The sequence below is a fragment of the Polypterus senegalus genome, chromosome 8 (genome assembly GCF_016835505.1).
Source record: "Polypterus senegalus isolate Bchr_013 chromosome 8, ASM1683550v1, whole genome shotgun sequence".
NCBI classification, from domain to species: Eukaryota; Metazoa; Chordata; class Cladistia; order Polypteriformes; family Polypteridae; genus Polypterus; species Polypterus senegalus.
In genome coordinates, this window is record NC_053161.1 from 56,976,447 (window position 1) to 56,995,357 (window position 18,911).

At 36.3% G+C, this 18,911-nt stretch overlaps 1 protein-coding gene across 2 annotated transcripts in view; it reads right to left on the reverse strand.

The window, feature by feature from the left end:
- LOC120533955 (proton myo-inositol cotransporter) overlaps window positions 1-18,911 on the reverse strand; it is a 480,413-nt gene that overhangs the window by 293,871 nt on the left and 167,631 nt on the right. For both annotated transcript variants that reach the window (XM_039761108.1, XM_039761107.1), the window contains exon 4: window positions 1,434-1,642. In XM_039761108.1, the coding sequence (XP_039617042.1) occupies window positions 1,434-1,642 (209 nt within the window). The remainder of the gene's footprint in view (window positions 1-1,433; window positions 1,643-18,911) is intronic.

Sequence of the window (18,911 nt, forward strand, 5' to 3'; positions counted from 1 at the left end):
TTTAAACTCTAGGTCAATTTTAAAATCTAGGCTGACTAACTATATTAGTCTAAGATTCCCTGATTACAGCTACTGGGCATAATGCATCGGTTTGTTAATGTTTTGTATAAAATTATCAGTAATACAATAATTATGAACCATTACTAACCCTCTTCTATTCTGTTTCTCTTCTGGGTGTCCTGCTGTTATTACTTAGTACCACTGCTATACTTTCAAGCTATTTTACTGTTCTGCAAAAGTCATATATAATACTGGGAGCCTCAGAATTGACTATTGGAAAGATCCTATTTGCAGATTATACAGTCCCGCACAGACTTTAACGCAGAATTCCTAGGAAGCAGGAGGAAACTTTTTAGTTGGCCTAGATCTCCGGAACTGTGACTGTTTCTACTTTTTAGGTAATAAATGACTGTGAACCCCATAACTCCCAGGAAGCTGTTGACAGGAATTTTATTATTCTATATTCCTTTGTCAAATGGACACAGTTAAATGATAATGCTAATAAATAGATATTGTTAGGTTATCTGATGTGGGGAAATCATACAGTCAGCATAAATAATAAAATCAGAAGCTGCTGGGTACAAATGGCATGGCTGATCTGATGTGCAATATGCTTTGCTGCTAAGAGAAGGCACAACTTTTACAAACTTGATGAGGCTGACAATTAGCTATAAGGGTAACTTACCATCAAGAAAAAGAAGGGTGAAAACTTATAAAAATAAAAAAAAAGCCTAATGTGTTGGAACTAATTATTAGTACTTATTCAAAGATTTGCAACTAAGCAAAAAATGTCTCTTCATTATTGTTTAATTTGTATGTATTATTACAGAATAATTTCACATTATTAATTATATTAATGTGTTATAATATACAAGAATAAAAACTGTATTGGAGTTTACCTAATAAATACAAGATAATTGTCACTAATCTATATTTTTAAAACCTACCTTCACCATAATAACAATCACTAACATTTCCACTGGCTCGTCATTTTCAAGTGCTCCCTCATGAATTTAGGTGAAAATCAGGAACAAATATCAAACAACTATTAGAAGTAAACTTTAAACGTACAATGAAATGCCTTAAGCAGTAATGTGTAAATAAAGAGAAACATATCTTCTGTGAATGTTGGCTATGCAAAAATAAATATTTTTATAATCCCCCAAAATACCATATAATTAGGGATGAATGATACAAAGCAATGGTACTATACTTTGCCCTAGGGTGCAATCTTAAAATAACAAATCTTAACAGCTCCAGCTAATTTTAGAATTTAATTATCAAAGAACAAATCAATTCCATTTGTGACCAACTTTGCTTTTGCACAGCAGGACTATAACATTAAGACTGTCTTAACAAATGACAATAAAGAATTATTATGATTTCTATTATTATAAATGTCTCTGATGCAAGTGAAGGGTGAAAAAACTCACCTCCTGCTACTTCTTTTTCCTCCTCCTCAATGCTTGTTTTGATGCTCTCATACTCTTCATCAATGTTTTGATTGCCACGGATCTGACTGAGCACTCGGCGAGCTTTTTGTGTTTTTCCCTTTTGAATGAGCCACCTTGGACTTTCAGGAAGAAATAAGAACCCCAGGAACTGAATGACACCCGGGGCAATTGAAAGTCCCAGCATGTATCTGTGAATAAAAAAAGAAATGCTTTTCATGGTCACGCTCACAGGTATAATCCCTCTGTTACATTAAAAGGAAAGAGATTTGAATAGAATAATGGATATTCTAACAAAAACTTGGACAATAAATAGTAAATGAGCATTTTATTATTCAAAAAAGAAACTTCCTCGTTTACTGCACAATTACATGCAAAGGTTACACATTTAGGTTGGTTTAAATTACAGCTTAAACCATTCTTTTCATAACTGAGTTTAATTTAAAAGGATCTATAGCTAATACTTAAGGAAAACTTAAGTCAATCTATATACAGTAGACCCCCGCAAAGTCGCAGTTCAGAGTTCGCAGCCTCAGTCATTCACGGATTTTTCCTTAGAACCTAACTAATAATTGTTAACGGAAACCACAAATATCCTCCGCAATTTTTATGTTTTTTTTCACGGCAACACTGTACTGTAGAGAGAACAGGAAGCAACTGTAGAGAAAACCGCAACTTGGGATGGTGAAAGTAGCCAATAGAATTTGAAACTGCAACTCCCAGCAGTCCCTGCCGTGGCTCTGATTGGTCTTCTGCTGAGGGTGCTGGGGCTGTTGAGGTCAAAGGATGTCAGCGCAGCTTTTAAAAAGGGGACTGGTGACCAAAAGCAAAAAAAAAAAAAAATACTTTTTGTAATTTGTGTTTCAAGTTCCTGTCTGTCTGCCTTCTGTTGGGTTACCTGTACTTATTAATTTTGTCCTGGATCGTTTTGTGTGTCTGGATTGTCTGCCGTCTACCTGTGTACATGAAGACTGTAAGTGGATTCATGGCCATCCTGCAAAGAAAGGAGCGCTCCTGAACCCATCCACCCGTCTTCACCATTTCAGGAACTAGGTAGGACTATCTTTACATTCCCATTCAACGTGCGGATCTCTGGACTATCTATTTTCATCATTACATTTCATCTGTTGTCGTTTTTCATGAACGTTTTCATGATTTACTGTGTGTGTTTTGTTTGTGCTTTGTTGTACTTAATATGTAATCGCCATATGGGGAACAGGGGTGGTATCGTTGTTTTCTTATTTCATTTATTTTCATTACATTCTTTATTTGCTCATTGATTACCAGTTTGCTTTGATTTTGTCTCTGTTTGTGACTGCACGCGGGTCGGGTGCGTCCTTGGAATCTGCACCATAAAAATAAATAAATCACCGTCTTCTTGATTGCGGCTTCTTGCGCGACGCTACACTTACTTAAGCCTGAACCGTACCTGTCCTTTTTGGCTGATTGCTTTGTTTCTCTCATCTCCCCCAGACATTCTCTGCACCTGTTGGGGGTTGTGCTCCCCTATGATGTTTGTCTATTCTGGATTATGTGAATTTCCCCTTGGGATTAATAAAGTATCTATCTATTCTTTAATCGGTAACTAACTGCATACTGAGCTCCTTTTACCTCTGAAAGAGACATGTTTGTTTGAAGTGTTTGAATAAAGTTCTTGTCTCTACAATCTCCTGTGTTTCTGTACAATTCTGTGACCCAAGCGTGATACCCTGCAGCACTGCCCTGGGATTAAGCTGCTCCACTAGACTAGCCTGGTAAGCGTCAGCGTTGGCCTCTGTGTGCTTGAGTGCAGCCAGTTTAAGCGCAGTTGGCTCGGTGATTTACATCCATGGTATCAGTTGCACTTTATACATATTGTTCCAGTAGTTTTTAAAATCGTTTTTACAGTTCATTAGTAGTGTGTATAATGATTAGTGTTGTAGTAATTGTGATGCTCTTCGCATGAAAAAATGTATTCCATTAAAATTTCGCTTCTTCTTTGTGAATTGTGACATTTACTTAAAGTGCAGCAAAAAAGTATTTGGCGTCCTGGGATGCATTAACCCCCAAGTATGTGGCAGTTTAAGGGTTAAATCCCCAAAATGACGCTGAAATGAGCTGCACTGTCTAAGGCTTCTGGCAATGACAATGTGCTTGCATGAATTACAGTACATTTAGCGGTGACATCGGTATTTTACATTCTAGCACTGCGGGAGGCATAGCAGTACGGTATACAGGTTTACCTTTACATTCTTTATTTTTAGGTAATGTATTAAGCTGACTTTTAAATTAAATGAAAGTGTTTTGGGGGCATATTTAGGGTTTAAACTATGAAAATAGGCACATTTTAACCACATCAAAAATTTGCGGTTTTCACAATTCACGGGTACGCTAGGAACGTAACCCCTGCTAATTTTGGGGGTGTACTGTACTTCTGAACTCATTTAAACCAATTAAGGGGTCATGGAGGCGTGTAATTTACCCCAGTAGGAAGAATACTACTACACAATGAATGCACAAAAAAACCCTAAATGAGGCATAAATGTGAAAGGTTCCTAAAACTTTTTGCTACACAAAAATTTAAACAGGAGCATACTATACATAGTCAAGTTTGATGGCCACAAGTTTTAACAGAAAAACAGAAGTATATTTTGTCAGATTCGTACAAAACTCATAATTATATCCAAACTGAAAACTCACTGCTGGATGAAATAAACTAATAATTGTTGGAAACTTGTTTTCATTGTTATAGTTCACAACTACTCAACACTACTAACTGGAATAAATTTGACAGTCGGAGCAAGAGTTTCCTTATCAGTCTCAGCATTTGCTGTACATCCAGGCTAAATACTGATTATATTCATCTAGCAAACCCTAATTAGAACTGCTTGTTTGTACTTTAAACTTTAACTATTTTTGTCAGGCATTTGCTCAAAAATAAAATTGTTCTTGAATACTACTATTTTCTGTTTTCCTGGTGTGGTAATTGATACTACTGCTATATTGCCAAGCAAATACTTCCACTCCCGGGAAGTGAGAAGTTTGGAAAATAAAAGGATTCAATCTGCTTCTGATTATGCTGAGTATCCCATATTTGTGATTGTAGCTGCTGGAAGGTAAGGCAGGATCAAGCATTGGCCAAATGTGTGCCGAAAGAAACTTCAGTCCAAAACTTCATTTTAAAAGATTTAGTGAAAATTCAAAGCAAACAGTCCAAACAGGAATAAATAAAAAGGTTGTTAAACATGTAGAATAAAAAGCAAAAAAAGGGGGAAAATGTTTCTTCTTGTTAAACTTCAATTGTTTCTATACTTAAAGATGAATTATTTCGCTATGCTTCACTTCTCATTCATTATATTCTAAACACACGGGTCTGTGCATACAAATGAGCGTGTTAAGGCATGATTTGAAACTGCGTTCCCTCCACAGCTTACTTTCAGCAAGGCAGGTCACTTACTGAGCCTAATCTGTAGTCAAAGTGACAAGAACTAGAATATACCAACTCAATTCAGCTTGTGGGGTTATAAGAACCTTGAACTATGACTTAAGTCTGTTATTTAATTATTATTTATTTTTACAAAAATTAAATTTGAAACAAATCATTTCATTACAGAAGAAGTTATATAAAATAACAATCAAACATAACTTTCAGTATACCCAACCCACAAGAATTATAGGAGTCACACAATTGATCCCATATATCACAGTAACCATACTAATCTCCCACAAACCCTGTGCCTCCAAAAACACTTGCTGGGGTGAGGCTAAAAATAAGGTTTAAGGTTTCTTTATTTAGTCATGTTTACACAAGAAAACATGAAATTTGCCTTCTCAGTTGCATCTAATAACAGACAGAATGAAACAAGAAAGGTTAAAGTAAAGCAGTTTGATAATACATATTTACACCAAAAAAAAAGGTTACAGGATATATATCAAAAACCTTAATCATTATCCCTGATATTTCTTATTGAAAAGTCATATGGCCCTAGGAAGAAAGGAGTTTGTGGAGCAATTTGGGTTTTCAAAGTGACTATCCTTCCTGATTTACTGAACTTTAGTTCTACATGTAAAGGATGACTGTCATCAGTTGAGATGACTTCAAGTTTCTTTAACATTGCCCTCTGCCATACACTAGTCAAATCATCTACATCAACCCCAATAACTTTAGCTGCATACTTCGCAATCTGCTAGAGCTTTTTTGAGTTTTAGTTTGTCAGACTATCCAGGCAATGAAACTGAAAGTGATCACAGACTGGATCAGACTGCGATAGAAGGACAACATGAGGTCCTTGTCTACTTTAAATAGTTTGAGTTTCTGGAGGAGAAATAAGCACTGGTTGCATTTAGAGAATAATTTTTTTGTATTTGTATTCCAGTTAAGATTGTTATCTAGGTAAGTTCCTAAGTATTTATATTCAATCACTATTTCTACCTCCTCTCCCAGAAATACAATAGGTGAACATACAGATTTCTGTCTCTTAAAATCAAATATCACTTCTTTGGTCTTTATTACATTCAGAGTGAGAGAGTTTTTATTGCACCAGTTTACCATCCAGTCCACTTGAATTAGATAGTGGCTTTCATCCTCCCCAGATATGCATCCTATTAGCATGGTGTCATCTGCATCTATAATAATAAAAGGCAAAGCCCTCACTGACTGACTGACTGACTGACTCACTCACTCACTGACTCATCAATAATTCTCCAACTTCCCGTGTAGGTAGAAGGCTGAAATTTGGCAGGCTCATTCCTTACAGCTTACTTACAAAAGATGGGCAGGTTTCATTTTCTACACGTAATGGTCATAACTGGAACCTATTATTCTCCATATACTGTAATGGACGTTAGCTCGACGGCCGTGGGGGGCGGAGCTGGGTGTGACATCATCACGCCTCCCACGTACTCACGTGAACTGACTGTGACCGCAGTACGTAGAAAACCACAACAACATTTATTTATATAGCACATTTTCATACAAAAAATGTAGCTCAAAGTGCTTTACAAAATGAAGAATAGAAAAATAAAAGACACAGTAAAAAATAAAGTAAGTCAACATTAATTAACATAGAATAAGTACGGTCAGATGGCCAGGGTGGACAGAAAAAAAAAAAAAAACTCCAGATGGCTGGAGAAAAAAATAAAATCTGCAGGAGGAAGGAAGAGCTCCCAAAGAGCGCTGAAGAAAAATTTTATTCGCAAGATAAAAATTTAATGAGAAGACACGAGGTATAAACGAGACTTTGGATCACTTTGTAACAGAGTTAAAATTGCTGTAGCGAGAAACTTTTAAGTGCCGGGTCTTAGCTAACATTAAATAAAGCTGTGGACATCGCAACATCACACAAGAGAGCAGCTCACGTGAACTGACTGAACGCAGTACGAGTGATCACTTCCATGCATCAAACCTGTTAAAAAAACGCATTACACAATTGACAAGGTAGGAAAAGAATATGCTCCGAGTTGAGCTCCACAGCTAACACGGTCTTGCGGAAGCAACTTCGTCAAGCTGCCACCAAATACAGAAAAATCCACAAGTTAATACACACGCTGTCTCTAGAGTTTCTCCACACTCAATGTATTCCTCGCATCCCCTTTATACCCTCTGATCTCCCATTTCAATTCAGATGCCTCCAATTTCCAGTAAGGCTCTGCTGCGTGATGACAAGTAATAAGTCTCAGGGACAGACCATACAAAACGATGCCATTGATTTCAGGCAAGATTGCTTTTCTCCTGGACAACTATACGTTGTATTCTCAAGAGTGAGCTTGCGCAGATTCGTCATATTACAACCGGAGTGCAGCCAGAAATTTTTAAGTGCCGCATTACACAATTGACAAGGTGATGGCTTTATATGTCGTTCGTTTATAAAACAGCGGAGAAGCATTCTCAAATGTAATCTCAGTGCACAGCTTGGTCATATTACAACCGGACTGCTGAACTGACAACGTGGTATACAAAGAGATCCTTAACAGATAGTTATTGGTATATTTTCCCTCAGTTTATAAAGGTTTTCTTTTCTTCTTAATAAAAATTTAAAAGCAGTTCTTCGTGCAAAGCTGATTTTGCTATATACAGTATATTATATATATATATATATATATATATATATATACACATATATATATATATATATATATATATATAGTATATATATATATATATATATATATATATATTTATATATGTGTTTAGATCTGTATATATATGTGTCTTTGTGTATATATATATATATATATATATATATATATATATATATATATATACATATATACACACATATATATATATATATATATATATATACACACTCACCTAAAGGATTATTAGGAACACCTGTTCAATTTCTCAGAATGGGAAAGAAAGGTGATTTAAGCAATTTTAAGGTGATTTAAGCAATTTTGAGCGTGGCATGGTTGTTGGTGCCAGACAGGCCGGTCTGAGTATTTCACAATCTGCTCAGTTACTGGGATTTTCACGCACAACCATTTCTAGGGTTTACAAAGAATGGTGTGAAAAGGGAAAAACATCCAGTATGCGGCAGTCCTGTGGGCGAAAATGCCTTGTTGATGCTAGAGGTCAGAGGAGAATGGGCCGACTGATTCAAGCTGATAGAAGAGCAACTTTGACTGAAATAACCACTCGTTACAACCGAGGTATGCAGCAAAGCACTTGTGAAGCCACAACACGCACAACCTTGAGGCAGATGGGCTACAACAGCAGAAGACCCCACCGGGTACCACTCATCTCCACTACAAATGGGAAAAAGAGGCTTCAATTTGCACAAGCTCACCAAAATTGGACAGTTGAAGACTGGAAAAATGTTGCCTGGTCTGATGAGTCTCGATTTCTGTTGAGACATTCAAATGTTAGAGTCAGAATTTGGCGTAAACAGAATGAGAACATGGATCCATCATGCCTTGTTACCACTGTGCAGGCTGGTGGTGGTGGTGTAATGGTGTAGGGGATGTTTTCTTGGCACACTTTAGGCCCCTTAGTGCCAATTGGGCATCGTTTAAATGCCACGGGCTACCTGAGCATTGTTTCTGACCATGTCCATCCCTTCATGACCACCATGTACCCATCCTCTGATGGCTACTTCCAGCAGGATAATGCACCATGTCACAAAGCTCGAATAATTTCAAATTGGTTTCTTGAACATGACAATGAGTTCACTGTACTAAAATGGCCCCCACAGTCACCAGATCTCAAACTAATAGAGCATCTTTGGGATGTGGTGGAACGGGAGCTTCGTGCCCTGAATGTGCATCCCACAAATCTCCATCAACTGCAAGATGCTATCCTATCAATATGGGCCAACATTTCTAAAGAATGCTTTCAGCACCTTGTTGAATCAATGCCACGTAGAATTAAGGCAGTTCTGAAGGCGAAAGGGGTCAAACACCGTATTAGTATGGTGTTCGAATAATCCTTTAGGTGAGTGTATATATATATATATATATATATATATATATATATATATATATATATATATATATATATATGTGTGTCTGTGTTGTATGTATGTGTATTATATATATGTATGTGTATGTATGTATACAGGTATATGTATATGTGTGTGTGTATGTGTATGTATGTATATGTTGTCACACACGTGCGCATGGGAGGCAGCTAAAGGGCTTGAGTGAAGGCAGTTCGGAGGCATGCCGGGATGTGGCAGAGTACACTGACTCTTTTTCTCCCTTGCCTGTAGACCATTCCCGGGGGATTCCACCTGGCTCTCTTGACATCACTTCCGGGGCCGAGCCAATGGAAGTCGACCTCACCAGCTCCGGCAACCTCTGATGTCACGTCCGGCTGTGATCCAATGGTAGAAAGACCACGTGCTCAATCCTTATGACCTCACTTCATGTCTCCCTCTTTAAAAACCTGCCCCTTTTCCCTTTTCCCTCAGTCTTGTTTTGGACTCAGTTGTATTCACTTCAGTGCTGGTCATTGTGATAAAAACGACTTTTGCAGCCAGGATACCATATTACACGGGTGGCTGCCCCAAACCTTTATCTGTTTATGTCTCGTTTTTGTGACAATGTATGTGTGTATATATGTTGATATGTGTATATATGTATATATATGTAGATGTGTATATGTATATATTGTGAGCTGGAGGGCTGATCGCACCCCAAATAGAGACAGACGCCCCTGGGAAAACCACAAACCCTGAAACACTGACTACCATCACATTGCTCCTTATCCTTGCACTATAACGCATAATACAAGCCTCGCGCGGTTCTCCGCCAACTTATAAGCCTTGCACAGCGCCTGTCAGTTTTGGAATTGATTGTTTGATTTTCTCTCTCTCTGTCTCTCTCTGCTCCTACCGGAACTGTCATCTCTGACTTGTCATGGAGCACGTTTAAGCTCATGTGTTTGCAGTGTTTGAATAAAAATCCTTCTTGTTTCTACGACCTCCTGTGTCTCTGTGCAAATCTGTGACCCAAGCGTGACAATATATATATCGTCGAAGGAATTGAGCACGTCTGGGACCTGTTGGATCGCAGGGTGAGGGCTAGGGCCATTCCCCCCAGAAATGCCCAGGAACTTGCAGGTGCCTTGGTGGAAGAGTGGGGTAACATCTCACAGCAAGAACTGACAAATCTGGTCCAGTCCATGAGGAGGAGATGCACTGCAGTACTTCAAGCAGCTGGTGGCCACACCAGATACTGACTGGTACTTTTGATTTTGAGCCTCCCTTCATTCAGGGACACATTGTGAAACATTTTTAGTTTATGTCTTATGGTGTTGACTCTTTTACTGTTCATACAAATATTTACACATTAAGTTTACTGAAAGTAAACACAGTTGAAAGTCAGAGGACGTTTCTTTTTGCTGAGTATATATATATATATATATATATATATATATATATATATATGTAGATATGTGTAGATATGTGTATATGTAGATGTTTATATGTATATGTATATATGTTTATATGTGTGTGTGTCTGTGTGTGTGTGTATATATATATATAAATATATATATATATGACAGCAACACTCATAACAGTGACAAAACAATTACATTGACAATCATGTTACGTTATTTTTAAAATGTTTCCTTTTCTTTTTCATAACTTCTTTAACACACTACTTCTCCACTGCGAAGCGCGGGTATTTTGCTATACTTGATAATGGAGCAGTGGTCATTGTTCTGTCTCAAGTCACTTGTGTACTGAGTAAACAGTAATGGTGATAAGACACACCCCTGCGGACTTCCTGTGTTTGAATAAATGACTACTGAAAAAGTGTCCTGAACTTTAACTATCTGTGAACGGTTTAAAAGAAAGTTCTGAATCCATAGTGTATTAAATGGGTTTACATTCATACTGTTCAATTTCCCAATCAGTATATTAGGCTGTATAGTATTGAACACTGAAGAAAAATCCAAAAAATAGTGCTCTGACATATGAACCAGGCTGATCAAGAAATGTGTAGATTTGACATAAGATAACAAGCAGAGCATCTTCCACACTTCTGTTTGCACAATAAGCAAATTGATTGTTGTGTTGAAAAGACTCTGTCTCTGTCATTAAAATGTTTTTCACTAAATGTTCAAAGCATTTCATTGGAATAGATGTAAGTGCCACTCGTCTGTAGTCATTTAAACAGCTTGGCCTAGAAACATTAGATACGGGGTAATGATTGATTGTTTCCACAGATTGGGTACAATACCACAGGTCAGAGACCAGTTGAAAAGCAAATGAAAAACTGAAGAGAGCTGCTTAGAGCAAGACTTTAAGAGCTGACCTGATATGCCGTCTGGTATACCTTTAATACCTGGCATTGTTACATATTATGGTCTAATCCGTGATAACAGTATATTCTAGACAGTTTTAATTAGGACAGGTGTATCAAAAGTATTATTTTAAACTCAGTTACAGAATGTTGTGCATTATCCATTTCCACTCCTTGTCTGAGATATTGATGAAGAGATAAAAGTCTGGAAATGCTGCCAATATTCTTCTCCTCCTCGATGCAATGCAAACTGAATTGTTATTTAAATAAAAAACAATCAGGCCTGCACATTCACCTGGAAAGAAGATTACACAAACACACTTTAATAAAATGGCCCACCACAAATTTATTCTTAATAATGATATAATATTTTAAACACGACCATATTATGCTGTATACCTGTAAGAGAGCAATACAAAAGGACTATAACAGGAAGGTAAATAGAAGTGAACACAGAGGGTTTTTTTCACATGGAGAGCACTGCAGAAAAACCTTGTCACAGTTGAAATGGTTTGTCTAATAAATGAAAAATTTAGGTAATTAAGAACAGGTAAGGTGTAATGCGGAAAAGGAAAGTAAAAGAGAAAAAATATGGTGTTCTCCACCTTAAAGAGAAGCTTAGAAGCCCTCCAAAATCTGATCAATGTGCCTGGTTTTATTAATATTTTTGTAATGAGCCATGATAATCAAATAAATGTATATTTAGTATAGTTTAAGGGCTTAAATCAATGTAATTTAGAGTGTCTCCCTATATATTTTCTAGGGAGCTTCGCTCACAAACCCCCCTGGGGCTGCGCTAAGCGCCAGCCACTTCAAGTCTCTGCCGTTCGCGTATGTGGATTTCACTTTCACCAAAAAACAAATCTTTTAATTCTCATGGATATGCCTCTTCATTGGGAAGAAACACTACTTTTCGTTGATGGCAACATGAATTAGACAATCTACAAATCTCCGACTTAAAAGTTGAAATCCAAACAATATATTCAATCTCTTTCGATGTTCTGTTATTTCACAGAGTAAAAATTTCCATTTGTTTCGAATTTTAATACATTCATCATTATCATCTACATTTTGTCTTTTATTTCCAACCCCGGGTTTGGTTAAATCTCTTGGTACAAAGTCTCATCTCGTGGGGTTTGAAAGTATCTCTCTGAAAAACTCACATCTCGTCCCAGGATTTTTTTTATATATACTTATGAATCTCCATTATTTTTACTGTGTAACTTATAAGACATATAAGACCACTGAAAGATGATGAAGCCTACATTTCCTGTTTCTGCATTACTGTAAATGACAAGCCATTTATTTACAGAGTTCTGGAAAGCACAATATTCAGACTCCCGAAATTTTGACTACTACAATCTGAAAAAATGGCATAATGTATGTATTTTTGAATAAACTGAAGACAGTTCATCTTGTTTAACATACCATATTAAACTTGTTGCAAATCTTTCACTATGTGAAAATTAACATTAATAAGGAAAAAACAGTCTAATATGTGATGACTGAACCCTGCAGAGTTAGCTTCACTGTGAGTTTGGCAAAATCACAGACATGTTTGTAAACTTTTATTAACTCTGCGAAATGCATTAAATCAACGGGGAAGGAAGAACAAAACTCTCTTTGAGTTGCTTATAATGGTATAGTTGTGTTTTAAGCATCCCTTCCAGCTAGGAAAGCATCTACAAAGTCTGTTGGACTGATTATTGTGGTCACAAATGTTATCTGAGCTGTGTACAACAGTGCTAGCTACTGCATCACAATGCCTCAAACAATGAAAAGATGCAAATGAAATCCATCCATCCATCCATTTACTAACCCGCTAAATCCGAACACAGGGTCACGGGGGTCTGCTGGAGCCAATCCCAGCCAACACAGGGCACAAGGCAGGAACCAATCCTGGGCAGGGTGCCAACCCACCGCAGTGCAAATGAAATGAGAACCACAAACAAAATACTACAAGTGGCCATAAACTAGAGTTAAGCAAACAAATATGTATCACTGTGCTCACAGAGTTCCAATTTTGGGGAAAGCATTAGCCAGGTAACAATGCAGAGGCTATAGTTTCCATTACTGGTTGTCACTCAAACGGCTTTTTTTATTTCTAATCACAGTGCAGAGACTTTGCATGTTTTTTCTCCAAGACTACTATTATTATTTCCCAGGACACAATTGTTTTCTTACTCGGATGGGGCAGAGCTCCTTCAAGGCTTCTTTTGAGATTGCAGATGGGCACATGGGTAACTAGCATGCATAACTAGCCATGTGCAGCTGGCGGCCAGGTGTTATATGTCTAGTGGTAGTACTGATAATATTCTCGTTATGGTCAGTTTCTTTATTTACTTTTTTTTAAATATGTATACAGAGCGGAAGGCTGGAGTGCTAAACTAATGCCATCATGCATACTGGCAGCCCCACAATGATCTTCCAGTACTGATCTCTTGCTGGTCAATCACCATTTTTCATAATGAGAGTGGTGGTAGCAACAGGCTGAGGTGGTCTGACCAGGCCTAACTATATCCAGCAACTTCCTTCTTCTCTTCTTGGGAATACACAGATACAAAAAAGGAAAGTCCACAGATAAAATTCCTTCTGCAAGTCTTGGGTCTGCCCCTTGTCATCTTCTACTGAGCTTCCTAACTACATAATAAAACCACCCTACCTGGCTCCTCATGATCCACAGAAGCAAGAGTTCTATTCTGAGGTCCTCTTATATTGCCAAATTCATCACCTAAGCTCAGAAACCTTTCCATCTATTTCTTTCAGTCGCTACCTAGTGCTCATGATCAGAGGTGAGAATGTGGATATAGACTGGCCAGTAAATAAAGCAAAACCCAGTAGAACAGTCACAAAACTACTGCTACTGCAACTCTGTTGGTCAGTCTCACAATCACTTTCATCCTAATTCAGCAACTTGACCCCCAGGTACTACAACTGCTGCTCACGCAGTACCTGCAGGGAAGACATTGTTTTCTGGAAAAAGAATTACTATTTCAAATATGGAGGTGATAATTCTTGTGCCAACTGCAGATGATATCGTCTTCTTGGCCTTGTCAGACAATGATGTCCAATGCACATCTGGTCAGTTTGTGCAATAATGATGTATTTACTTTACAAAAAAGAAACGCAGAGGCAATGTGGTTTTTAGTAGTTTTTACACTTGAAATGGCATACTTAATAAGAGAACATGTCAGAGAGAAGATTATTTTCCAGCAATTTCAAATGTAAGTACTGTTAAGATACATATACAAATAACTTCACCAAAAAAAACAAATATATGTCTAAGCTTTGGCCAAAAAGGAAAAAAAAAAAAAAAGGTTTAGGTCTATTGGTCACCTCTGTCTTAAATTCCAACACAGCCTGAAGACATATCATCATTTAAAGCAAAGTATATTTTCAGGTAGCCAGCAATTGCAGATGTATTACTTAAATTGAATGTCAATTTCCAATTTACCCTTTGTTTCTGAAGGTCTGGAGAAAACTGTATATAGCTTTAAACTTATCTTAAAGAAAAAAACACTATGAGAAATTTTGCTCTTATTTTCACCCTATTTACAGCACAGAAACAACTTCTAGGTTTTTACTACCTTGGCACCAGCACTGTTCAGAGTTGATTTAGTAAAAGTCACCTTGATAATGTGTTTATTGTACAATGTATACTTATATACCTTTGTATAAATTTTACAATATTTCTCATAAACTCAAAGCAATGTTGACACCTTTGTTGCATTTTTTAATATTACATTTGTAATTATTGTACAGCATACTGAGCTCATAAGTGTGCAAACAAAATATATTTTCTAAAGGTGATGCTTTATCAACAATGCCACTTTTTTCAAATCATTAAATTTTTTTCCAAAACCTCTGGGGCTGGCTCCTGAACCCGACATTATTGGAATAGATCATAGTTCCCAAATTACATATTAGCAGGATAAATTGATTTCTCCTGAAAGACGTATAGCTTTCATTTGAAATGCGGGCATTAACTAAGTTTGTGACAACAAAGTCAAAAGGTAAGGACTTGATACTGTCAGAAATAGGTTAACTAGAAAATGTCTTCCTTCCTATCAAACCAACTGATAAAAGCTATACATCACACAAGCTTTTGTAAGTAAGTGCAACTTGAAGGCTTGAATGAAATAACTCATTAGGATGGGAAGTGATTGACACAAATAACAGTAACAGAATAAAAAACAATTAGATTTTTAGTACATGGCACCCTTATAATTATTGATATACAACAAGTTGAACTTCCACCTGGGGCATGTAAGTTCTCTGATAAAACATTAAAGCAATCTCAGGTGTTATACTACAACTTCAAGTGTCATGTTATGCTTAAAGTTATTCACGGCAGACCAAACTCTAATAGTTTAATACATTTTGAAAAAAAAGTAAAATTTGAAATCATTACTAAATTTGGCATACATAAAATAATGGCAATCATCCAATACCAATAAAGTATTCATCAAATTCAAAACAGAACCCAAGGGCTTTGAGGCAGAGATGCTAAGAAGCAGTTCACTGAGCCAAATGTATTACTAAAATTAATTTAGATATATTAAACTGCCAGTGCATAAAAATAATCTTTTTTGCTAAATATACGTTAAACATTTGCTATATTTAGGGATGTTTTATATTAAGAACATCATATTGTAGCTCATTTGGATGCAATATATAGTATAGTGCTTAATTGAGAGGATGCTGCTATTCTCGTTTTCTAATCCATGTTTTATCTGTTGTTGTTTGTATCTTCAGCTTTTTCTATGAACAGCACATTTTATGTCATATGACATTGTTGCTAAATTTCTCAATTCAGACTCACTAACATAAATGATTAAAAATGCAAACATATAACATTGTAAATTCCCCCAATTAATTAATTAATTAATTAAATTAATTTTCTACCTATTTTTCTATTTGATTAATTTACATGTCAAATTTGTTTATTTCCCTTTTGTTAAACTTTATTTTTATTACTATACTATAATTATGGTCTCAACAGTGATGCATTCATGCCCTTCTGTAACATTTTTTTTCTAGTTATTGATCACTGCTTTGATTTCATTCTTCTTTGTTTTCACATTTTCAGGGACTGACTAATTTTGACACTTCCGCCCACAAGCACTGTAAAAATGATGAATGTCATAAAAACAACACATTAAACTGACAGTGCTTATTTGTATAAGTGGTGGACTTCATTTGAATATTAAACAAACCAGTATTAGAAGCATCTAAATGTCCCTTAACCTTTCTACATTTGTTGGTCTAATGGTACTTGATGTAATCAATATATAATAAAACTAATCTAAAAATAAATAATAATCAGGCAAAACAGTTAATACTTAATATAAACTGATGTATTTTTAAATTTGCTTATAAACAAACAAAGGAAAGTAAATATATGAAGCTCACTTAATATAGCACATAGCTCCAGGGTGACCTTGACTTTACTTAAATATATGCCGGTTAATATTCCAAAATAGAAAAAAGGTGGGTCTGTGTGGAGATTGTCAAAAATGGGAAGGAATTTCCTTAGGCATCTTTTTCCATAGCTGTTCTGTTTGTCTATGGATGAGATGATTGAACTACTTTATGCACCTGTTTCAGAACCATACCATGATGCATCTAGTCAGCAGGCCCACCATTGTAGGCCCACAGAAGTTAGTGTAGATTCAGGAAACAATACTGATTTTCTTTAGCTTTTCTTCATATCATTTTTTATCATTATAACAATTAAGAAAACTGATTAAAATGCTATGTACCAACCACGATATAATCTCAACCATTACTATATGTAAATTAAATTCATAAATCCAAACCATGGAGCCATAAATAAAACAGGAAATAAAATTCCTCAAAATGTGGTTTTGAATATCAATTTAAACTGGAAATGGGCACTCAAAATGGTAAATTAAAAACATGAAAAAAGAATAAAATAACATGTCCCAAAACAAAACAAAAGTTAAAATGTGTTCTGCATAGTTCAAAACCTAAATAAATATCAGATTGGACAAAAACATTTCTTAAACCACAGAAAAATCAACAAAGTTACTGGCATTCATAACTTAGCCGTGTGGTAAGTGCCCATTAGGCTCTCCGTGGATGATGTGCATGAAAACAACATAAAAAGGAAACAGAAAATTCCTCCAGATTGGAACTATTCTAATGTGATTTACAATGAGAACCCAAAATAAGCAGAACTTTAAACTTCCGTTCAACATCCACTGGGGTTGGAGCTGAGGGGCTAGAAAGATATTCTCACTATAATAACTGAAATTAGCCAGTTTAAGTAAGGAAATATGAAACTGGATGAATTCTGAAATGAACCAAGACAGACAACTTTTTTAGGTGACAGGGTTAGCATATTGGGATCTTTTTTGGGAAAGGCCGCGCCTCTTCAAGCGGGATGGACTGCATCCGAATAGATTTGGCGCCCGGGTCCTCTCCGAAAACATCGCTAAGGTAATTCGTCTATCTTGACTGTCTACTTCTACTTTTAACCCCTTACGTAATGCTACTGCTTTGATAGGACATAATGGCTTAACAGAGTCTTCCGTTAAAGTGCACAACATTAATAATCTAATAACAAATCTTAATGCACGTAAAAAATCTAGGCAGTGCGGCATAAACACCAATAATTTAATTAAAATTACTACTTCAGATCAACACTGCATTAAGACTATAAAAACGGATTGTAGATTACATAAAAAGTACACACAGAGTGGTGTTAACAAAAATAACTTAATTTTTGTTCCGATTACCAATAACACGCATAAAATTCAGCTCTGCCCTTCAGAAACATTAAATATGGCACTATTAAATGTTAGAGCTTTAACTAACAAGACATTTTTTATAAACAATCTTATTAGTGATAAAAAGATTGATTTAATTGCACTAAATGAAACATGGCTTAACTCAAATGGCGCGGTTGTTTTAATCGAATCTGCGCCTCCGGATTACAGTTTTACTCGTGCAGACCGCCAGGGGAAAAAGGGGGGCGGATTGGCAAACATTTACTCGAGCCGATTAAAATGTAAAGATGTTAGATTTGGTAAATTTAAGTCCTTTGAGTATCTCGCCGTAGTTATTCATGGAGATTCTCACGTTCTAGTATTTTCCGTGTATAGACCTCCTAAATATAACGCGTCTTTCTTTGAGGAATTCTCTGACTTAATGTCAATTTTAGTTACAAACTATGACGCACTCTTAATAGTCGTCGACTTTAACTTTCATGTCGACAATCAGTGTGACCAAAAAGTAAAAGAATTTATGAACCTCCTGGACTCTTTTGATTTGAGGCAGCTCGTTAATCAGCCTACACATAAAGCAGGTCATACGTTAGACTTAGTGATTGCTAAAGGACTTAAAGTCGATTTAAAGCATGTCATTGATATTGGTCTATCAGACCATTTCCTTCTACTATTTAATATTAAAATAAAGATAGAAAACACTCATGAGAAGCATTTTGTTAAAAAATGCTTCTTTGACTCATCAGCAGCTTTAAAGCTTACAACTATTCTAAGCAATCAGTCTGTTTATAGTGCCAACTATAATAATGGTAAATGGTAAAATGGTAAATGGCCTGTATTTGATATAGCGCCTAACTAGAGTTCAAGAACCTCCCTAGGCGCTTTACAACACAACAGTCATTCACCCATTCACACACACATTCATACGCTGGTGATGATAAGCTACTATGTAGCCACAGCTGCTCTGGGGCACACTGAC